This window comes from Mytilus galloprovincialis, chromosome 8 (assembly GCF_965363235.1).
Source record: "Mytilus galloprovincialis chromosome 8, xbMytGall1.hap1.1, whole genome shotgun sequence".
NCBI classification, from domain to species: Eukaryota; Metazoa; Mollusca; class Bivalvia; order Mytilida; family Mytilidae; genus Mytilus; species Mytilus galloprovincialis.
Window position 1 is genome coordinate 88,018,618 of NC_134845.1, and position 25,725 is coordinate 88,044,342.

The window sequence follows — 25,725 nt, forward strand, 5'->3', positions numbered from 1 at the left end:
GATACAAGACATAAAATCACTAGTGGGATTAGGTTTATAAAGATAAGAAAAAAGTAAACGGTCATGATACATATTCATATTCATTTTTTCGATGTTCAGCGAGTGGTTGGAAAACTATGAGGCTATTTTGCACGAATTATTCGGCCTCTTCATTTCTATAAATTCTTTTAATTTGGGGGAAGATGGCATTTTTTTAGTCGTTGGAATAACGCATATTCTGTAAAACATCGTGAAAATTATTTGACTTTATACATTTCTTTATGTCCGCAGTCATGAGGGTGGTAATGGGGTACCTTACACGACGAATAACGGTAAAAATTCTTGCCAAATGACATTACAGGTAATTGTTGGTGCTTAACGATAAAATATGAACTTTTATACGACAAACAAATGGAATGATTTTGACGAATCACGTTAATTTTTTTCTCCAAAAATAACGGTAACGATAATTTTTTGAGACCTCTGACGAATCACGATACATATAAATTCTACCACTGCATCGAGTGTAATAAATACGATATTTATCCACTCGAGACAGTTAAATTTTCAAATTTAAAACGCGAGGCAAAAAAGTGTGTTCTTACTATGTGACGTCATCAGGCATGTTCGCCTTTGTTCATGCCGTCACAATAGGAAATTCAGAGGAAAACAAGAAAATTCGACGTCACAATCGGATTTTAACCAATGAAGAACTGAGATCAAACGAACCACACGTTGATTAAATATTTTTTATACAATGGGTGCAGAGAGGGATAAATTGACGAAGAATTAGAGAAGGATATTTAAACGAATCACGGTAAAATTTTAATCAATTTGACGCTAACGGTAGTCGAAAATGGCCGTTCAACGCCTGACAGTAAAGAGCATTACTACCCTAAGTCATCAGTAATTAGTATTGTATGATCAACTATTTAATTACACAGACATTCGTAAACTTTAACTCCCCATTATCATTATTCTCTTTTGAAAATTTCTGTTATTTTTCAATGTCATTTTCGATTCATTATGTGCTTGACCATTTTATATATTGATCATTATTCTCAATTCTGTTATCCCTATGCAGACCCTCATAATAGTATACCTGGAGTTTCTTATCTATAAATAACCATAAATAACATTTATTTACAACTTGATGGGATTGTAATGGCGACGGGATTGCCCTCATAAACAAGTTTCCTAAACTGGGAACGGTAATGTTACTGTATTTTGATATTGGTATATTAGATCATCGTAGTTGTTAAACAACATATATTTAATTGTATTATATACTTTTTTCTGTTGTATTTATAGTGAAAATCGAAATGTCTCGTTTCCTTGATACTACTATTTTTATTATGGAAAGCCAGTTTAACACAATATTTTCGATTAATTTCGTCTCAAGTAAGGCTGTGACATGTCTGATGATATATACAAGTAAAACTGTATGATAGTCCCTGTTTAAATGTAGTTTATTTGTCCTTATTTTTTTAGATTCTTCGACAAGCAGTTTAACTAAACTTTATAATATAAATATACGATATTCTAACAGTGAAGGAATGGAGCTTTTTTTTATCTAGAGACAGCAAGAGAAAAGTGAGGCTTGTCCTTGTTTCGTTGCGAGTACAAATACATTTTATATTCTCCAAATAATTTTATGAAATTAAAAAAAGTTTAAGTATTAAAGTGAGAAAACAACTCGAGAAAATTTTTTAAGTACATCCCCGGCACATTTAATTTTGAAGTACATCCCCCACATTTATCATTAATAACTATATGTTAAAGATGAAGTTGCTAGACAAGTGTTTTTTTACGGTTATAACATGTACGTCTAGTCCAGGTAATCATGACGGATGCTGAGATTTTTTGTATCCCTCATCTGCGGTCAAGAGTTATTTCTTTTTTTTTTGACATCAATAAAGTCAAACTTTCATGGAATGTTGCGAAATTTGGAGAGAATTATCTTTCGAGGGTCAGGGTTCAAATAAGTATCGATGAACTGTATGTTTCATACCCTGAAGTGGATGACTTTATGTACATGTTTCCGTCTTTCATATTCTTTCATATGCCGTTTGTCCTTGACCTCAACTTCATGGTTCAATGGATGTTTAAAAAATATTGTATCTTTTTCATTTAAAATACTTACTTACTACTGGACTATTATACTAGTCCCAGCTTATTATAAGTTATTGAATAACTATATTTGGTCTATATATGGATCCTTTATGAGATCCTTGCAAGGTCTACATGTCCACCAGACGAGGTTCTCGTACCTGACCTCGGCCTTAGTTCACGGACCAGTGAAAAGATGCTGAATGGTAGTAATCTTTCGCGGATTCTATAAGCACTAGCAGTAGGTTTAGTATATATGTGATGCATACTATGACTGAAGTTTGAAGCCGACCGTGCAAGGGCTGTATAGCCGGTCAAGGTCGTTAAACTACCATTTGTTGTGACTGAAGTTTGTTCATGCCTGTCTGGCAGTGTTTTTCTGAGCAAGACCTCACTTACAAGGATAATTTATAATGTTACGTTTATGTGACTAATGTGGTAAACTATTCATATTGCAGACTTTTAATTTCTGTAGAGATTATGGAGCTATGAAGGGTGGGGACTATAGGATGAAAAAGGCTCAAGAAATTAATGGATATAAAAATGAACGATCACTACCCAGACCATCATGAAATTGAGAATGGAAATGGGGAATGTGTCAAAGAGACAACAACTCGACCATAGAACAGACAAAAACAGAAGGTCACCAATAGGTCTTCGATGCAGCGAGAAATTTCCACATCTAAAGGCGTCCTTCAGCTGGCCCCTAAACAAATATATTATACTAGTTCAGGGATAATGGACTTCATACTAAAACTCCAAATTATACACAAGAAACTAAAATTAAAAATAATACAAGACTAACAAAGGCCAGAGGGTCTTGACTTGGGACAGGCGCAAAAATGCGGCAGGTTAAACATGTTTATGAGATCTCAACCCTTCCGTATACCTCTATATAGCTAGCCAATGTAGAAAAGTAAACGCATAAGAATACGCACATTAAATTTCAGTTGAAGAGAGTCCCGATGTCTGAAGATGTAACAAAATAGAAATAAACAAAATGGCAATAATACATTAATAACACCAGAATACTAGCAGTTAATTGTTATGCCAGCTCCAGACCTCAATTAAACTGATTGAATGATTATGTCTTCATCATATGAATATCAGGCACAATCCCTCCCGTTAGGGGTTTAGTATCATACCATCATAACATATATGAGAAGAAGAAGAGACCCTATAAGTGAATCAATATTAAAGCCAAAATATGCAATATTTATGGACCTGACAATAGTATCGTAACTATATCCCTCCTTAGTAAGTCTATTTAAAGTTTTTGTTAGATTCTGAGGTGAATACTGACATCATACATTAAGGGAGCTACCATTTGATTTTTAGGGGGGGGGGGGCATTTTTTTTTTAGTTGTAATCTCTGTCCTGCCTTTTTATTTTTAACTCTATTCGGTCCTGTCTTTTTTTTAGGTTTATCCTGACTTTTTTTACCTAAATTGTCATCCTGACTTTGTTTTTTTGCAAGTGTCTGATCCTGCCATTTTTTTTACTCAAAATTCCTGTCCTGCCTATTTTTTTCAAATTTCATCCTAGCCCCCCTCCCCCCCCCCCCCTCCCCCATAAAAATCAAATGGTAGCTCCCTAATGCAGTATGTAACAATGATTATTTTGTTTTCTTTCAGGCAAATGCATTATACAAATACAATAACAATGTAAGCTGATTGACACAAGCTAGCTATACCATGACAGATGATGACGTAGCTGCTGTCGTCATTGACAACGGTTCTTATAAAATCAAGGCGGGGTTTGCAGGAGATGATTGCCATAGATCTGTTTTCTCGACAGTAGTTGGACGACCTGGTCGCCCAGCATATCAGGTATTGCATTAAAGCTTTCAGTTAAAATCATTAGATTCTATTTAACGTTAGCCCTGACTATTCCATATCATGATTTTAAGATATATAATTCAGGGACCCTGCAAAAGTGTTGTACTTTTAATCATTGCAGTGCTAGTATTTTTTGTTTTGCTTTTTATGACCCCGTCGTAACGGCCATCTCTCCAGAACTTTATAGCACTGATATCATTGGTTCATATAAGCAATGTTCAGCACTGTTTTTTACACTTTTGAAAATAAGTGCTGATATATTTGAAGTGAGTAATGCCCCTTTGAAATATTAATTATATCGAATATTGCACATTGATGTTAAGCATTCATTTGTCTGATTATGATGGCGACGGGATTGCCCTGATAAACAAGTTTCCTAAACTGGGAACGGTAATGTTACTGTATTTTGGGTCCGTGTAACACTTATCAATTCAAAGTTTTAAAAAGTTTTGAAATTTTAGATTTTTGGAAGTTTTAAAATATCAAAATTCCAAATTGTGTAAAAGTTTTGAAATTTTGAAATTTTAACCAAATAATTAGAATATTAAAATTCTGAATATCGTTTTTAAATTTGATAGTTTAGAAATTTGATCAAACTTTAAAAATACTGAACTGAACGTGCTATTCTGATTATTTTACTTTTTGAAAGTTAGATATTTTAAATTTTTGATTAAAATATCAAAAATAGAAAAGGGACGAAAAGAGGGAAACATATAAACACGGCACCTATTTAAACCGGCATCAAAAAGGCCAGTGGCTCCTGAATTGGGACAGATGCAGGCCCACAAATGCGACTGGGTTAAACATGTTTCGTGAGATCACTACCCGCCCTTTCTACCTCTAGAAAATGTAGAATTAACTAACATTCACACAGTTAAACACACTTTAAAAGATATCCAAGTCCTATGCCAGAATAGGAAACAAAAGAAACCAATCAAAATGACAATGATAATAAATTAACAAAGGACTACAATATATATATATAAAGCCAGCTCCAGACCTCAATTAAAGTAATTGAAAGATAATGTCTTCATCAAATGAATAACACACACAAATCCTTCCTGTTGTATTTATTGCTATCATTCATGAAATATTTGTCACTGACAACCAAAAATCGATAATTCAAAATAGGTTCTTTACAAAGAAACTTAGAATTCAGCTGGCTAGGGCAAAGTAGCTCTTATGGATGGATTTTGATATGTTTAATAGATATAGGAAGATGTGGTATGAGTGCCAATGTGACACTCGACATCCAAATAACAATTTATATAAGTAAACCATTATAGGTTAAGATAAGGCCTTCAACACGGAGCGTTGGCTCACACCGAACAGCAAGCTATAAAGGGCCCCAAAAATTACTAGTGTAAATCATTCAAAAAACCAACAGTCTTATCTATATCAAAACGAGAAAAGAGAAACACGTATGAACTACATCAACAGAAGACAATCACTGTACATCAGATTAACTTCATTTTGCCGAAACACCTCTTCAATTGATTCGGTTCTTATATATACTTCACTTTCAAATATTCAGTTTTCAGTGTTCTGTAAGTGAATGCTTTACTTGAAATTCAGCATTTTACAATGTACTGGTTTTCCGAGAGCAACATTGATGTATGGTCAAAAATGGAAAAATCCATCATGCAGCTGACAGCGTGGCACTCTCTTTACACGTCCCGTTCTGAATGGACGTACCTGTGTGTTCGTTTACTGTGATCAAAGTTGATTATCGTTCGATAACTTAAAAATGCATAAATAACAAATACGGAAAAATGATATCTCTTGATACAAAAAAAACCTTTCCCTTTTATTTGCTATTTAAAAACATAGGTTGATTAAGAACCCCCAATGGAGCTACGTATATGATAAATGCATATACTTTTTCAAGCATCAGTCCATACGTTATCTAAGGAAACAACCATTTAACTTGAAAAGTTGTTTTATTGAAGTGAGAAAAAAAAAAATCGCGATAAGCGCTTAAAATTTAATTTATTAATTTTTTTTTATCGCTAATGATCAAATTATTTGGTTCAAAATTTAACACTATAAGGTATGGAGGAAATCTGGATTCCGATATTTGTTTTGTCCTCTGCTTGCACAGATTTTTCCCCATCAAACTGGGGTTCAGAATATTTGTATGTACCATTATTGAAGCCCCTCGTGAATGTATCCAAGTAAAATAAAACAAAAGTGTCACCTTAGTGACAATATTTATATATCAGATTCCCAAATAAGATTACCATTTATCGCTGATATAAGCTATTCAAAATATTTTTTTAATTTTCAAAATGCCGACGCCTACAAATGGATAGATGGGGGCATAATGTACAGCGGCCACTTTTACATAAATATGAAGCCTGGAAATAATGTTTATGGTGTACGTTTATAATAAATATGATGAATGTGTTCAGCTTTTACAAAACCAGAACGATAAGTTGGATGTTAACGTTTCTTATTTTTTTTTTTTTTTTTGCCTTTTTAATTTAATTTGACTTTATTGGCTTTTTTAAAACTTAATTTGATTCGAGCGTCTTTGATTAGTCTTTTGTAGACGAAACGCGCGTCAGGCGCAAATACAAAATTTACACCCGGGTAACTATCTATGAAGAGTTTATTTAGATACCTTATAAAAATTTCCTGACTCTAGGCTACCAATAATTCATTTACTCTTAATTTCGGCGTAAAAAGATATCGAAAACCTCCCACATTCCAGAATGCACAACGTTCTTTGGGACACCATGAATTCAAATTTCCTACCGTACCAATACTTAGAACTGAAATCATTGATACAAGGCAATATACAATCGTCATGCAAACGATAAAAAAACCCATTAAAAGTCACGACCGAAGCGCTTTTCTGGATCAGGAACGCTCAAAGCTTAATATCGAAGGCCAACAATTAATAAAGAAAGGAAATTGTTTTTGATTAAAACGTTAAAGATGATCGTTAAAGATTAATTTTATTCATCTACCGACATGATTGCAGAAAGTAAGAATTCGTAGAGCAAAACAGAAAAAGTTGAAATCAAATGAGATAATACAAGGTGTATTGAACCATTTTATTGCTTAAAGTCCAGCAGAAAACAAATATATACTCAACCTAACCATACTATTTGACCTATTGCGAGTTGGTCAAGTTTTACTGTTACTCCTAAAATATGAGTGTTGGGTAAATTATCATGTAAAATGGTCATTATCAGAGCCGTGTGTCTTGTTTCAAAATTAATTCTCTTCTTTTGAGAAATATTTATTTTGTCATCCTGTTTTTCACCTCATAGAACTGTCTGTACCTGTGGTTTTATTTTATACAATAACTTTTATGTATCAGCATGTTTTCATTTCATTCTGTTTCGTTTCGTTGGAAGTTGTTCTTTCATTAAAATTGAATTATCGTGTAAAGTTGTTTCGAACTAATTTGATTCCATGCACTGTAATAACCATTAATAAACTGTTAGATTTTTAATATTCATTATTAAAAAGGAAATCACCAATTCACCAACATTCCAACTGACTCCATTTTCAGAAAACGAAATCTGTAACAAACATAAACTTTTAGCCACCGCTTTACAAGCAGAGCCAAATACAATGAAAGTCCCAACTATGTATTGGCTTCCGAAGCTACACAAAACCCCTTACAAATGTAGATTTATTTCGTCTTCAAGCCATTGTTCAACTACTAAATTGTCTATTCTTCTTACCAGCACACTTGGTACAATTAAAAACCTGATTATAAATTGTTCAAATAAGGCCTTCGAAAATAGTGGAATAAATTACTTTTGGAGTGTCAAGAACTCGTTGGAAGTACTTGATAAATTGCATGCTTATATTGGTGATTTTGAATCTGTTAAAAGTTTTGATTTTTCTACACTGTATACCACATTGCCTCACATTCTCATTAAGAAAAAATTCACACACCTAATTAAATGGGCATACAAAAAATCAGAATGTGAATATATATGTTCAAACTCTTTTAGGTCATTTTTAGGTAGCAATTAACAAAAAAAAAAACTATGTTAATTGGACATGCTTTGACACTATATATGCCCTTGAATTTTTACTAGATAACATTTTTGTTCGCTTTGGGGATTCCGTATATCGTCAGATTATCGGAATTCCAATGGGGACTAACTGTGCACCACTTATTGCGGACCTGTTTTTGTATTGTTATGAGTTACAATTTATGACAAAAATAAGCAAAGACCCATCGAAACAACATCTGATAAACAAATTTAATAATACTTTTAGATATTTGGATGATATTTTGGCTCTCAATAATGACGACTTCAGTATATATATTAATGAAATTTATCCTGTTGAACTTACTTTAAATAAAGCTAATACTAACAATGACCACTGCCCTTTTCTCGATCTTGATATCTATATCACTAATGGAAAGCTGAATGCTAAAATTTATGATAAAAGGGATGATTTTGCATTTCCTATAGTTAATTATCCGTTTTTAGATGGTGACGTTCCCTTGTCACCATCTTACGGTGTTTATATATCTCAACTTGTACGATTCGCTCGTGTATGTAACAAAGTTTTAGATTTTAACGAGAGAAATTTATGTATTACTGAAAAATTATTACACCAGGGTTTTCGATATCACAAACTAGTCAAAACATTTACTAAATTTTATCATCGGTATAAAGACATCATTTGTAAATATAGCTCAACATGCAGACTTCTAATACGTTCAGGTATTTCACATCCAATTTTTTATGGAAATATTCTTTATAAAGCACAAAGGTGTCAGTATTCACCTCAGAAACTTACAAAACCTTTGAATAGACTTATTAAGAAGGGATATAATTACGATACTGTTGTCAAGTCATTAAAGATTGCATATTTTGGCGTTAATATTGAGTCACTGATAAGATCTTTGCATCGGAACTAAACACATTTATTCTAAAAACAGTTGTTGGCATGACACGGGTTATGTTCTTCTCATATATGTTATGATGGGATGATACTAAATCCCTAACGGGAAGGATTGTGCCTGATGTTCATATGATGAAATCATAATCTTTCAGTCAGTTTAATTGAAGTCTGGAGCTGGCATGTCAGTTAACTGCTAGTAGTCTGTTGTTATTTATGTATTATTGTCATTTTGTTTATTTTCTTTGGTTACATCTTCTGACATCAGACTCTGACTTCTCTTGAACTGAATTTTAATGTGCGTATTGTTATGCGTTTACTTTTCTACATTGGTTAGAGGTATAGGGGGAGGGTTGAGATCTCACAAACATGTTTAACCCCGCCGCATTTTTGCGCCTGTCCCAAGTCAGGAGCCTCTGGCCTTTGTTAGTCTTGTATTTGTTTAATTTTAGTTTCTTGTGTACAATTTGGAAATTAGTATGGCGTTCATTATCACTGGACTAGTATATATTTGTTTAGGGGCCAGCTGAAGGACGCCTCCGGGTGCGGGAATTTCTCGCTACATTGAAGACCTGTTGGTGACCCTCTGCTGTTGTTGTTTAATTGGTCGGGTTGTTGTCTCTTTGACACATTCCCCATTTCCATTCTCAATTTTATTACTATCTATATGCCGGCAACAAGACGGGTGCTTATAGTGGTGTAGGAAATCGTACTGCTTGCTGTCTTGTGCACACGAACTCAATATATATATATAGCTGGTTGTTCCTTGATGCATGTTCAACCAGAAAATTGCATTTTTCTAATTTTTCTTGAGTGAAAAATATTTCTCGTCGATAGCAAAATATCAGTTTTAAACATAACTTTCTTCAAATCTGTGAAAAATAAGGATACAAATAGTTAGAGAAACAGATTCCCCCTATACAACTTGTGTGTTACGATATTTCTCCACTAGCAAGAGTTTAATTTTATTTTTTTAATCATACCTCACGCTTTAAATTTTGAAATTTTGCTGTCTCGAGTGGAGAAATATCGTAACAAACTTGTTCCATCTATGTAAACTATATGTTTACAGTACTTAGTGTACTGTTTTTTTCTGTTCTTTGTCTGTATTTTTGTCATTGTGGTGTCTGTCTTTCTTCGAATATTTATTGCGATTGCTCTCTTTGTGCCTTCTTTATATTAATCTAAATTTTAAAGAAAGTTCGTCAGGCTAAATTAATACAGATAATTTTTGATTTCTTTGCCAGATTATTTAATTGATTTTTTCCTTGAAGGCTTTTTATCAATTCACAGTTGTAGCGTAATCTTCAATTTTCTAACAATTCCACTCAAATCGGTGCTAGTTAGGGGCCATTGATTTTTTTCTCCGTGTTGAAGGTTAAACTGTGACATTTTGGTCACTTGTGGAGAGTTGTCTCGTTCGCAATCATACCACCTCTTCTTTTTATATTTGACAAGTAACAAAGAGTACTTGTACCCGGTATGTCCTTAACGCAAACGTTGAATCATAAATAACAAAGAGTACTGTTACCATGTCCTTAGATCAAACTTTTAATGCACAAATAACAAAGAGTACTGAAACCCTGTCCTTAAGTCAAAAAACTGTTTTATAAATTAGGGACCTTGTTTGTTCCTCTTACTTGGTTTGAATTCACTCCTTATTTACAACCACTGGGTCGATATATTTTGCCATTAATTTTGTCTGATTATGAAGTGACACAAAGGCTGCAGCTTATTTGGTTAATTTAGTATGTACTAGAACACAACCGTGATATCGCGGGTCCGTGACTGATATATAACTATGCGTATGCCTTATTTTAGTATTGGTATTGTCATCTGATAAAGTCATGCCGATCAGGGGCGGATCCAGCCATTTTAAAAAGGACAAAGGAGGGGTTCCAATTACATGTCCCCATTCAAATGCATTGATCGTCCAAAAAAGGGGGGTTCCAACCCCCGGAACCCCCCCCCCCCCCCCCAGTTTTCTCTGCTTTCAAAATCTTTCTGTTTAAATCCGTCGACCTGGAACCTTAAATTATTGGTAATATTAATAATTTGGAAAACAAAAGGGCCTGGAATGGAGTATTTTTTACTCAACAGTATACAGCAAAATTCTAAATACACTGTTTGGTGGTGCGCCTGTCAGATGCGGAACGTACAGATAAGGTAATAGGTAACAGGTGAATATACTATTGGTATCAGTGTCGGACTCGATCCGGAACTTCTTAATTATTGGCAATATTAATTACGTGGAATACAAATGGGCCTAGAGTGGTGTAATTTTCAATCAACACCATTGCTCTATATTAGTTATATATAAAGTTGAATTCTTTGATTCATCGGTTTTACGTGATGACGGCTGACAAATTAGACCTCGTAATTTTAGTATTATAGATATGAATAACAAAAACAAAAAAACGCTGTCCCTTGATTTTCGTTTTTGCATGTAACTGATTTTGTGTAATAATGAATACCCTATATCATATATCATTGTTTTTCTATTCTATATACTAGTTACATTTATAGGTATCTGACGGGGACCATAAGGAGTTTTATGTCGGTGACGAGGCTCAGCACAGACGTTCAATGCTTAATTTGAATTATCCAATAGAACATGGCATCATTACGAATTGGGACGACATGGAGAAAATTTGGCAGCATTGTTTTAAGGACGAACTGAGGGTAGACCCGGCGGACCATCCGATAATTATGACAGAACCCCCATTTAATCCAAAAATGCAAAAAGAAAAGACTGTTCAAGTGATGTTTGAAAAATTGAATGCGTGCGCCTTTTTTCTTGCCTTGTCGTCCAAACTTGCCTTATACGCTTCCGGTCGTGGTTCAGGTATCACTGTGGATGTAGGAGACGGTGTTTCATATGCTTTGACGATTTATGAAGGTAAGAAATATCCTGTTCGGCTTTTAAGAATCAAAAGAAATTAGGATTTTTAGAAAGCTTTGAATTTTGGTCCTACGATTGCCGTAAATCGATAAAATTTGTTTGGTTTGGAGAGGAGGGGCGAAAGAAAAGTCTTGAAAATGTATATACACTGATTCTCCGCTGAGCGAACAGCATGCATTTTATATGAAATATGAAACACTGTTCGGCTCCCACAATCTGGATATTTGATAGGTAAGTGTGGCATGACTTCCAATAAACTGTTATATTACGATCTAGTATTTCATATTAGATGAGTAGATGTGGAAGAATTGCCAATGAGACAACTATCCAACACCTGGTGTCGGACTAGTTCAAAGGATTCGTGTCTCGCGGTATCTCGTTAAAATATCGCGAATCGTGAGACTTGTATTTACCTTGTATTTACTCACTACTACAAATATGCGTCCTTGTTCAAAGCAAGATTTCTCGGATTTTATCAAGACGGTATCGGGAGTTTCCTATCCTTCTAATATACGTCCTTGTTCAAAGCAAGAACCACATTATAGGACAAAAATCATATATTCTCGCTCTGGATAAGTGAGGAATATTTGCCGCTGGATGGTATTCATCTATCAACCCTTTTATTGCTTTTAAAGCTTTGAAATGACAAGAATACCTTTCAACTATAAATTTGATGAGGAATAGAGTCTTAATCTTTGTTGATTATTGATAGTTTTAAAACATGTCCATAAAATTCTCAAAAAAATATCATCAACTAGCTGAAAAATTCAGACGTTAATGAAAGGGACTACAGCCAAAGGAAAGGGGTGGCAATTTCTGATTACACATAACTAGAAAGTTTTGGTTATATTCAGGGCACTGTATCATGCCGGCTACAAGACGACTTGATTTTGGCGGACGGGATTTGACACTGAATCTGCAAAAGTTGCTTCACGAGAAAGGATATGATTTTGTAAATAATTGTAAGTAAAGTAATGGGGTTAAAGGGAGAATGGGGAATATACTAGCATAACAGAGAGCCAATATTGATAGGACCATCGATGAATAGTTATTTTTATCCGAATTTATTAGTAAAGGGGATAAAAGAAACAAAAGAAATGATAACAAGGAAGTGAGAGCAAGGAAAAAAATCCAAACCAAATCCCAATTAAAAACAATAACAAACGATCTAGAACAGCGGACAGCACAGCTTATTTAAAAGATGAATGTTGCTTTGTTAGATTTTAATTATGTAAATGAAACAAATTAATACATGGAACATTGACATTATTTTTTTAAAATGGTACTTTCAAACCTATATGTAAAATTAGACTGGAAAGAGTATCATTATACATGTTACAGTATGTTTAGTATGATGAAAAGTATACTAATTTACTTAAATGATTATCATATATGTTCTACTGATACTTAGAAACAAGGTTTCAGTGTCAAAACGTTTAATAATGACAAATATATTTGCAAATTTAATTTTCTTATTTTTTTTTGCAGCTGAATTGGAGATTGTTAGAGAAATGAAAGAAAAGCTGTGTTATGTAGCTTTAGATTGTGAACAAGAGGCCAGAAATGTTCGCGATGAGAAATTTGAACTTCCGGATGGAAACGTAATCACAATCGGGAAAGAGAGGTTTATGTGCCCGGAAGCGTTATTTGGACCTATCCCGGGTTAGAATACTGTAAATTGATTAGTCAATGCTTAAAGGTTAAGCCACAGTTCAAACCTTCGACCATGATCTAAATTTAAAGACAGAAAAGAAGGTTGAATGATATATTTACTACTATATTAATATAAGGAGATTTCATTTCGATATGATTGCCAATGAGATAACTATCCACCAAAGTTCAAATGAAGTGGGTGTAAGCATTTATATGCAACTGTACGACCGTCAACAATGAGAAAAAACCCATACCGTATACTATAGTAGTCGGCTATACATTGTACTTGTTCCGGCTTCTCTACCTCGCACGTACTCACAATTTAGGGGTTCAAACGACGGCTGGTCTTAGCAGGTTCAATAGTTCCGGTATTTCGATCGCTTGTTTTAAAGATTTTTGGTAAAATAAACAAAACAGTTTATGTATTCATAGGATATTATGGGCATTTGTCACAACTCGGCCAATTCCGTACCTTCATATAATAGACGAAGAGTAGCGGAGTCACCCGAGGATTGCCGATTGATAGTATGCATGGGCATATTGCTTGTGTGTCCGTCTGATAGTTGGGATGCAAATTCGTTCAGTTGTTTGACTGTCCCGTATGAGGTAAAAATGGTGGTTTATCATGAAGGTTCTGTCAAATCATTTGGAATATTAAGACACATAAGCATGTTCTTCTTTTTCTTCAAATTACTGTCCTCATTCAATATAATGAATATTCTTGTAAATTCATTATGATTTGAACTGTTTTAAGAATACTTGCGATCTTTGGACCATGAACATACACATATATTGATGGCACTGGCTACGGTTACTTGAAAATGTTACAAAATAATTATTGTTACATTGGAGACTAATTGCCGGAATGCAGTGATGGGTAAGTAAGTAAGTAACCGATTCATTACGAATGTAACAATACTATTTGAGTCTACGGTTGCATTGCGTTATCGTTACATACTAATGCACTTCAATGTTAAAAGGTGGACAATAAATACAAAAGGTCTGGTAATAGAGGCCATAGAGGGATGTAGCAGGGGAAAACTTGGACACGCGGTATCGAATTTCATGTCCCCATTTGACCGGATGTGGCTTCAAACTTTTACATCCCGCATAGCAAAACGAACGCCCCACTTTGGCAAGCACTTTACTGTCGAGCAGGAAAATACCACGTGACCCAGACACCATTGGGGGCACATACACATAGGCTATGATAGACCGTCAAATATTTTGTTCATTTCATATTTGTATTTAGCCGGTTAATTTAAATTTGCTGTAAACATTTGCATCTTTGTAGGTGTAGGATCTGGAGGTATAGTGGATATGTTGAAGAGTAATTTGGATTCAACAGACGTAGACTGCAAGAAAGATTTATTATGTAATGTCATTTTGTCAGGAGCAACTACTATGTTCCCAGGTAAGTACATACAGCAAATTGTATATTCAGGACAGGGCAAATATAAATAATTTTACTCCTTTCCAAAAAAATACCATTGAAAGTTCAAAAACAGAGTTACATGTGTACTTCTTAATTAAACTTGTTCCCTGTACAGGATAACCGGGATACCATGTCTCAACTCACATTTGGTCTATGTTTACGCCGTGCCTAAAAATGTCGTTTTAAGTTAAAAATAGCGCTCTAAATGTACTTTTGAAAACTGTTTCTCTGTATAGAATAACTGGAATACGATGTCTGAACTCACATGCGGTCTTTGTATACTCCATGCCAAAAAATAGCATTGTAATTTCAAAACAACGTTACACATGTACTTCTAACACTTGTTCTCTGTATAGGATTGCTGAGATGTGACGTCTCAACTCACATGAGGTCTTTGTTTACTCCCTGCCAAAAAATGTCATTGTAAGTTCAAAACAGCGTTATATATGTACTTTTAAAACTAGTTCTCCGTATAGTATTATTGAGATACGATTTTGCAACTCACTAGCTGTTTTCGGGGTTCCTGATCTTTATATGTAAAGCAAAGATGTCTGATCTTTAAATCTGCAGGTTGTGTACTATTCCCCATTGAAACATTTTGACTCAGTGTAGATTAATATGGCAGTTGAACGATGCATAGCTGGAGACATACACTCTTTCGACGCAAACTATATCGTATTTGAGTTCACGTGATTCCATCAATTCTTTTAAGTTTATATGTATATAGAGATATAAGAAGATGTGGTATGATTGCCAATGAGACAACTCTTTTAACCCGTATGTTCTTTATGGATTTACGGGATTCGAACATTTGTAAACTATTTTTGACCTTATTTTTATAATCGATATCTGATAAGATATAATCTAGCATAGGTCATCTGTTAATCAACGATGAATGTTTATAAAAAACAACCGAAAAAAACACCTAGTTAAGCTTATAAATCAAAACAGGGTCGGGTTCAATATCGTAGCGGCTTCGTAGCTGCTACGTAGCTGATATCAGTATCTATGTAGAAACTATAAGCTAGCTACTCGTTCAATAGTCATAAATCTACGTAGTACTACGTAGCCGCTACTATATTGAACGCAACCAAGGTAATGCGAATTACAAGCACACTCGTAGATAATTTGCGATACATTATCAGATAATGATCTATCAACGGTATTTTTAAACACTAAGTATTTATTTTTTCCCCATTACTTAGTGATATCTTTTACACTCAAATAATGCCAGGAAAAAAGTAGAAAAGAACATTGCTTCAATCAATTGAAAATAAGTCATTTGTTTTTGTATTGTCAAAAAGTGATTCTTTAGGCCATCTTGTATATAAAAAAATAAAATTATAGTGGAAAATTGTAAAGAAACTTGAATAACTAACAAAGTAATTAATGAAAATTCTGCGCATCAACAAAAAGACAGTATAAAACATGCGATCCCTGACAAATAATGATATGACTAGTACATGTTGTAATTCATGAATTGAAATATATTGAATTTATTATTTTATAAAGGAAAATAACGCCTTGAAGAGGGGGGGCAAGGGGGGTTCCAATAACAGCAAAACAGAAAATTGATTTGGCTTAAAACAGATAACAAGGATTGAAAAGGGATAATAACAGATAACAGTAAATGAAATCTTAAAATCAGTCGGTCTAGGACCAATACAGTAGATCTTATTATATAACTGGTTGTATGGACCTACCGATATATGGGGACTCTCTCACAGGGACTCGGTTAGTAGATCTTCTTTGTTTTTTAGCAATGTGCAGTTTACTATCCATAAATCCTAGGATTTTTTATTTTACGGATATGGATAGTAAACTGAATGCACATTGCAAGAACACAAAGAAATATTGATGCCAACGTTAAAAAAAGTTAATAATGTAACATGTGTAATACACATAGACAGGAAATACGAAAAAGAGATTTAAAAAACATAGATAAAAAAAAATTTGATCTACTTACCGAGTCCCTGTGTACAGAAGTGCGAAAATCATGGATTTTAACAGAAAACAAAAAAATAAATTAATGGATATTGGAAAAGAGGGAGAGGGCTTAAAATAATTGTCCTGTCTCCAATTATTATATGACTTTTGATACCTTTTCTGAAATTCTCCAGACATAAAATCTTTGACAAAAATTCTACAACAGTTTACATACTTTCAACCAAGTACTAAATGCCCGCGATTTCGCGGTTGTGTTCTAGTAGAAATTGAAATTAGCTCAAGTGACTATTCTGATAGCATAATAGAAATTGGCCCGAGTGACAATTTGGATGAAACCAAGTGAAACACCAATCATGTACTTATATGAGAAATAATTGAATATGAGGAATTTGGGTACCGCATTGGAACATTACTGTTAGATTTGTAAAAGGATATTTGTCAAGAAATTAAATTGAAGACACGTACATCTTTTTTTGCAGCAATGGTTCTTGAGCTTCAACCTTCACTATGTGAAGCAGTTAAAAAGTTTATAAAAAATTTTAGTAGTCAGGGTTCTCTTTCATGTATATACAAAGAGGAGGAATATCACTTCTAAATGATAAAAGCAAGAGATGTTGTGTAATTTCCAAAAGGCAATATTTCACTCACATGCTGAAACTATTTTTGTATTTTGTAAATAAATATGAAAGGAGATGTGGTATAATTGCCAATGATACAACTCTCCAACAGAGCCAAAAAAAAAACCACACACATAAATTTAGCTAATCATCATATGAGCAAACCCATACCGCATAATCAGATATAAAAAAATGAAACGAGAAAACTTACAGCCTAATTCATCTAAAAATTATTAACAAAAAACTTAGCAACTTACAAACAACAACCACTAAATTACATTCTCCTCACATGGGACAGGCATATACAGAATGTGGAGGGGTTAAACATGTTAGTTAGCGCCCAACCCTCCCCTCAACTTGGACAGTTATATAACAGTACAACATAAGGTTGATTATGTGTTAGATAAGTTATTGTAAAAGCTATATGTGAATTTTAGTCAAATTTTGTACAAAGTCAAAATACAAAATATAATTTGTAGGAAAACTGTGTACAAAGTCAAAATACAAACTATAATTCGTACACATGTTTTGTACAAATTATATGTATACATCTAAAAACATGTTCACATGCAGATAATTGAATCTATTACAACTTGAGAATAATATTAATATGTACTGGAATGGTCCTGGACCTCACTTATTTATGTTTATGTGATGTTTGTTTATACTGGAAAGCTTCTGCAAATACGTGACCTCCATATCACCAGTGGAAAGACTCAATAGATATAAGAATATGCGGTATGAGTGCCAATGAGACAAGTTTCCATCCAAGTCACAATGTTCACTTATCTTCAATTTCTACGTAAGACTGGCTATCAAAATGCTAACATTTAAATTTTCAATAACAGTTAACAGCAAATACAATCTCACAATAACAGATAATAATAAAAATAAAAGTCCTATAACAGCTAACAAGGAATCAGACAATAACAGCTAACAGCAAATACATTTTCAGAATAACAGATAACAAAGAATTAAACTACCCCATAACAGCATAACAGTTAAACCCCTTGCCCCCCCCCCCTTTTGAAGTTAACAAACGGTCCGAGACCACACTTGTCGTCCCTTGATTTTCGTTGTCCTTGATTTTAATATAGTCCCTAGTGTTGACAGTGGGTTACTTGCCATTAATTTTTATACCCCTTCCAAATTTATTTCTCCATGTTTAATGCATCAAATTGCAAAAAAATTGGGTCCAGAATTTTAAAGGAAAGTAGTGATTTGGTCCAGCTGAAAAAGGTTAAAAATTAGCACTTCGGAAGCCTTCAAAAGACTTCAAGAAGCCCTAAACATGAAATTGTCCATATTTTGAGTTAGAGCCGATGACGTTTTCTATAATTTTGATATAATCTGTCCCAAAAGTAGTACAACACACTGTAAAAATTCCATTGAGAAAGCGCCGGTGGGATTTTTTATGCCCCACCTACGATAGTAGAGGGGCATTATGTTTTCTTGTCTGTGCGTCCTTCCTGCCCCACCTACAATAGTAGAGGGGCATTGTGTTTTCTGGTCTGTACGTCCGTCTATACGTTCGTCTGTTCGTTCGTCTGTCCGTTCGTTCGTCTGTCCGTCCGTTCGTCCCATTTCAGGTTAAAGTTTTTGGTCCAGGTAGTTTTTGATGAAGCTGAAGTCCAATCAACTTGAAACTTAGTACACATATTCCCTATTGGCTGATCTTTTTACTTTAAAGGCCAAATTAGGTTTTTTACCCAATTTCACGGTCCACTGAACATGGAAAATGATAATGCGAGTGGGGCATTCGTGTACTTTTGACACATTCTTGTTTAATTTGCATTTATGTTCTTAAAGAAATGCACTACGAAATAATTGTGGTCTCGGTCCAAACTGGAGAACACTCCGCACAAATGTCCATGCAGATATATATATATCTTTAAGAACATGTAATACTTAATAAATGTTGGTGTTTTTCTTAATTTAATAATCAGGTTTTCCTGAGAGAATTAGGAAAGGAATAGAATCGTTTGTTCCAAAAACAACGAAAGTGAAAGTGATAGCTTACCCAGAACGTAAATCCTCAGTGTGGATTGGTGGATCTATTTTAGGATCTTTATCCACATTTCAATCGTACTGGATAACAAAACAGGAATACGAAGAATATGGACCAACAATCGTGCATAGGAGAGATTGACGAATGGAAAATCAAAACAATCGGAACTGACTGGTTCAGTATATAAAGCATTATGGGTAATATCTTCAACAATGAACAAAACAATCAACAAATGGACAAGTCATTTAAATAAAACTTAGAAAATTATACGTTATTTTCAATGTCATAAAATTAGCAAAAATGTAATGTGATATTGAATCTTTTTTTTTTCTTCTCTTGTTTATTAAATACTTTATATCAACTTGTATATACATGATGTACTTTTTTGTGTTTTATTTCTGTCTAGAAAATTTGCTCAATGACGTTTTCATCACTATGTTCACACATGCAGTAGTCATATATTAGATCATTGGTTATTAAAACCAAGAGGACAATTAAAACCAAACTATACATCTGCTGTTTTAGACTTTTCCCATTACTAATATTTCAATCATAAATTATTACACAAGACATTACTGGGGATAGGGATAATATTAATAGAATAGAGAAAAATTGAATGGTTGATAAAAAGGATAGAGCATTATGGACAAACTTTGTAAGCTTCTATGTCAGTCATACCTGCCAATATTTCAAAATGCCCATGGGGTTTTCATGTGCAATGTGGCTGTTAGTCCTTCAAAATCTTTAAATGGGGCTTCACATTTTTTTTTTATTATTCTTCATACTCTATAGCCATGTCAAATTATTTGTTTGTTTGTTTTTCAATTGTGGACGTAATTGTTCTTTGAATTTGAGTGCTTTCATGCGGGAAAACATTTTATCATAATATTTCCCCGCAAATATTGACAGTTAGCAGGTATGGTCATATGGTCTCTGGTGGATTGTAATCTCATTAGCAACCGTACCACATCTTATTTTCATATTTTAGAAAAGAGTAGAGAACATGGATTTAACAAAAAGAATACAGACATTAATTCACCCTCACCCAGGACCTCATTTATGACTGTTCGCTACTTATGTCTATACTCATGTGACCATATACTAAGTGTTACACTTGAATAACTCACCATGGACGTAACGACTGTCGTGGAACTTTTGAAATCTGACAGATATACAAAAAAGATATACAGATTTCAAAAATGTTATTTCCTACTGTGGATGCCAACGACAATTGTATGTATCTATGTATTTATTGTTGATGTTTAGCGCCACTTCTGTACTATTGGCTATTATATATCATGGCGGCCCTGTTTTATTTGTGAAGTATGTTAGAGTTCACAGAGAGGAGCACAAACATTAAACCTGGCGATCCTTGTCAGTTATGATAGAAGTCCAACACTATATACTGTATATACACTATTAAGACAGCTCGTCCAGTGTATATGTTACAGTAAAGTTGTATAATCAGTGATTACGTAGAATCCCTGAAATTTTCAGGTATTATGTAGAATCACTGGCTAGTTTAGGGATTATATATAATTATATATATAATTATATATAATCACTAAAATGTTCAGGGATTATGAATAATCACTAGAATACACGTCAGGGATTATATACATAGATACTATTAAACGAGAAGACCTCATTTTGTGTGTCGCTTCTCTTCTTTCCACAATAAATTAATCAACACGCCTCTGTGTCCTATAGGTACAGTACATAGTCGCATTTGTCATCCATTCATATGACTATTCAGATTGAGTTATTTTGGGAGAAAAAACGAGATAACAGGCATCCGGATAATGTCCCGTCATTGGACAAAATTTTAAGTCAGATTAGACTTCCGGTTTGCGTTTTTCTGTATAGGCTTTGAACGAAAAAGTGTATTTTCAGAATTTTATCTGCTATCATTTTCAAGTTTACTATCCACGGCGGTCACAGAGTTTATTAAGGGTCTGTTTACTATATCTATGACCACCATGGATCGATTAGAAAACTTAGAATTGAATACTTTATTTATATAGTAATGAACTCGGTAATGAATGTTCATAATATACAGATAAGCGCTAAAATTATTCATGTGAACTTTTGATACTTTTTCTGAAATTCTCCAGTCATTAAATCTTTTACAAAATTCATTGATTACAAAAAAAAAGATGTGGTATGATTGCCATGTTGACAACTCTCCACATGAGACCAAAATGACACAGAAATTAACAACTATACGTCACCGTACGGCCTTCAACAACGAGCAAAGCCCATACCGCATACTCAGCTTTGAAAGGCCCCGAAATAACAATGTAAAACAATTCAAACGGGAAAACTAGCGGCCTTATTTATGTTCAAAAAATGAACGAAAAACAAGTATGTAACACATAAACAAACGACAACCACTGAATTACAGGCTCCTTACTTAAATGTTCATAACATACTAATTCTTGTATCATTTGCATATCTATAAATACTTGAATTGGATTGGTCAATTATAATTTTTCTCTTGGTTTACACTTCTATAAAACCATGTTTCCGAAACTCTTACTCACAAACTTAACACAAAAGTCCTTCGGCCTTTTATTCAGTTTGTGAGTTAATCGCCCCGGTTTACACATCAATAACCTCTAGACAAAATGTGTTTAATCCTATACTAAATGTATGTTCATATTGAAATTGATAGAAAACCAAAAATTGGGAATTTTGGAAATAAAGGAGGAGGGATAAAAAAAAACCATTTTCCTGTCCCCAATAACCTATGACTTATGATACTTTTGCTGAAATTCTCCAATCATTCAATATTTTACAAAATTCTTCCAACAACACTTTACATACTTTAAACTACGCTCTGAATGCCCGCGATTTCGCGGGTGTGATCTAGTAATAACTGAAATGAAGAAATAGTTTTATTTATAAAGAAAATGAATAAAAGTCAAATAATTTATTCTATAAGATCATATTAAAACATCTTTATAAACACAAATTGTAAAAGTTAAGCACAATTTATCAAAATGATAACCCCTAATTTTTAAAATGTTAGGCACAATATATTAAAATAATATGCTTCACATTTGTTTTTACCACAACTTCCACATTTAAAAAAAACTTTTCTTTCACATATCGAATCAGATTTTTATCGTAACGCCTAAGAGAAATAAAGTGTTCAGTAAAAACATCTGAAAGTAAACCCCCGAAAAGGGAATTAGCAACCTCGAACTGGTTTGATCAAGATACCATGTTTTGTTGCCAGGCGATATCCCTAATCAGACTTTTTGTGAACAATTAGCATTATGCTTTTTGGGTTTACCTTTCCCTTTTTTACCCTGTGGAATTGCTATGAGAATATTACACCACATTCTAGTTTCATCTTAAATTTTGTTCTATTTGTCAATCCTTAGTTCTGCCTGTTTTTCTATACAATTAGATGCGCAAGTTCTCTGAGTTTGAATTTCTCGTTCATTTGGAACAAAAAACAAACACAAAAAAACCACATATATATATAGCATTTGTGTCTTCAGCAGAGCGTATCACGTTAAAAAAGAACTACACACACAAGCAGAACTAACGGAAAAGGCAAATTTTGTGCCGGTACCAAGTCAGAAAATCTGTTCCAGTGGCCTCGGGGCTTGTTGTCCATGTTGAATTATACTCTTTTCTTTTCGGAGGAGTCGGGTGAAGATGTTTGGTGTTATCTCTGCATGGCACTGGCCAATATTTTTTTTATATTCCTGTTTCGTGTTATCGTTTTTGTATGTTTTATAGCACAAAAAAAAAAGACACAAAAAAATAAATAAATACATAATCTCAAAATTTGTGGACACAGAAAATGATAAACGAAAAAACGAAATATATTACTTATGTTTTGAACGTACAAGATACGCATTTCGACATTTAACCATTTCCGAAAAAATAGGCCATGTGGCAAACGTTTGCAGTAAACTAGCCGCACACATTAGCTATGATGAACCCTAGCATACACTATGCAATTCTGTCATGATTTGTTGGAAACTCATTTTGAAAACAGTGAAAGACTTTGAATCAAGATTGTTTTCAACCCGAAATAAGTTATTGAGATGTATTGATATTTATTTGCAGAAGGTCGATATATATTTGTCATAGCTCATAATTATGTTTATTGTACCGTACCATACTGATCCATACTGTTAAGATATAAGTAAAGTACTGTCAATCACTTACGACTTTATATATATATATATACATTGTTGGGTTGATGTTTAGACGAGTTGTATATATGTCAGAGATATATTATACGTATATACGTTTCGGTAGTCATCAATAAATCAAACACGTAAAACTATTTATGTAAATTTTTTGTAATCTCCCTTTCAAAAGATTAAATTTCATGACACTCCTTATACTAAACACAAAATGTTACTGTGTATAACCTCTCTTCGACTTTATACAGCAAGGACACTTTGTTTTTAAGGCATTATAAGTGTTTAACCAAAACAAACAAATATACACAGCCAAATCATTTTATCAAAACTGTGCATAAAATCTTATCATGCCAAGAAATCCTAGCGGCACCCATTAGTAGTTACAGATTTGATTTCATTCAACAAATTAATTTATGACCTTTATCATGTTTATGTACGTCTCGCTATTTAAAGAACACGTCCATATACCAAATAGTCAATATAAATAATACTTGTAATTTGCTTTATGGGATATTTGCAGAATTTCAACGGAGGCAATTTCTTGGCATGTCTACACTATTCTAAATGATTAACACATGTTCCTATATAGATAAGAACTTCCCAGGACTGGTGTCAGTTTGATCACAGGCTTTGGTCAGTCAGCATAGTTTATCTTTAGATTAATTACTTGCTATATATATATATTTATAATCATGCTGCTGGACAAAGAAATATCAGAGTTTAGGGCTGAAATGTATTTAGAACTTATTATGATGTATAATAATGATATCCATTATGATGAACTAAATAGTTTTCAAGAGGAGGAGGATTTAAGGACTTTAAGTGTTTTAAAACTAAAAAAACCGGTTAGAAAAAAGTTTGTCCGTGTCCATTGCCAAAGTGGAAAAGATGTTGAAGAAGGAACTAGAATGTAGTGACTTAATAAGACTTTGCCATATTGGCATAGAATTGGCAAATGCCAAATCTAGTGATAGTAGGAGACAAGAGAAAAAGAGAAAATCGGGGAGTGATGATAGCTCACCAAGTTAAAAGATATCTGGAGAACCTACAGTAAGTTAAAATTATGCAATTATTGGTGAAGTAATTTTATTTTCATGCTCCGTGGTTAAATGCATTACAAGTTGCCATATGAAGTTACATTGTATATGTAAAATTAGAGGTTACGGTAGCAGAGAGTTTGAGCTCTGGTGAATAAATAGAAGTGTTGAATATGGCTTTAATTTGGCATCAGGGGTACTCCTGAGCAGGTGTGTCTGTGAATCTGTTGATTCGAAAATGCAGAATACCTTCGAAAAGTAAATGAGTTGTAATGCAGGTTTTAGATCAAATCCACAGTGGGCATGCATATTAGAACGGGAACTGTGGTAGTTTAGACCTCATTTCAATGAAATGGTCAAAATTTAAAAAAAAAAAAAATTCTGGGAGCAGGCATACTTGTATAGTATAGAGAATTAAAAAAAAAAATGGTGTGTGAAGGAAAACATAGAAAGTTCACAGTGGGCATATAAATAAGGAATAAGAACTGTGGTAATTTTGATCTCATGTCAGTGAGATGTTAAAAAATTGTATACATATTAAAGTTTAAAGTATAATTAAAATAAAATAGTAAAAATTCAGGAGTTATTTTAAGGAAATAACAGTTTTTATGAATTTTACATCGGTATGAAGATGAAGGCATGTGTATTTCAGTGAAATAGCTTAAGTAACTTATTGAGACGGTCTAAGTTAAGATTTTTACGACAAATAGACATGATAGATATTTTATATTATTGTAAATTTTATCTGGTACTTTATTAAAGTTAACAGTGACACATAAAAGTCATCAAAGTGAACAGGTATAAGTCTTTAATTAAATAAAGTGTACACATATTTCTTTCATGTTAATTTTAGTTCAATAGTAAAAATTGTTTCCGATTTTACAGCATACATGTGATAATTGTGCGTCAGGAGAGATGTCTTTTAGAGAAGAAGAGTTAAATAACAGGATACATGAATTAGACTCTTTACTTCAGAGTACAAAATATTCCAAACAGAAACTAGTATTACAAAAAAGTATTGTATCATTTTTAAGTGATTTAAATCCTCAAAAATCATTAAATGACGCCCTACCATCTGACATTAGGAAATTCTTGGTATACAAAGATGATAGTGGAAAAACCCAAATTCATAAAGCACAATGTAAAAATAGGG

The 25,725-nt window shown here is 33.5% G+C and overlaps 1 protein-coding gene across 2 annotated transcripts; it reads left to right on the forward strand.

The window, feature by feature from the left end:
• The first annotated feature begins 1,104 nt into the window (after positions 1-1,104).
• On the forward strand, positions 1,105-19,742 carry LOC143042758 (actin, muscle-like). Of its 2 annotated transcripts, none has more exons than XM_076215216.1 (7): positions 1,105-1,190; positions 3,723-3,917; positions 11,331-11,703; positions 12,561-12,668; positions 13,195-13,368; positions 14,654-14,773; positions 19,305-19,742. In XM_076215216.1, the coding sequence occupies exons 2-7, from the start codon at positions 3,783-3,785 to the stop codon at positions 19,505-19,507; spliced, it is 1,113 nt and encodes a 370-aa protein (XP_076071331.1). In that variant the 5' UTR covers positions 1,105-1,190; positions 3,723-3,782; the 3' UTR covers positions 19,508-19,742. The 2 variants fall into 2 exon arrangements, with proteins under 2 accessions (XP_076071331.1, XP_076071332.1); XM_076215217.1 differs by lacking the exon at positions 1,105-1,190 and adding an exon at positions 1,198-1,215.
• The last annotated feature ends 5,983 nt before the right edge of the window (positions 19,743-25,725 follow it).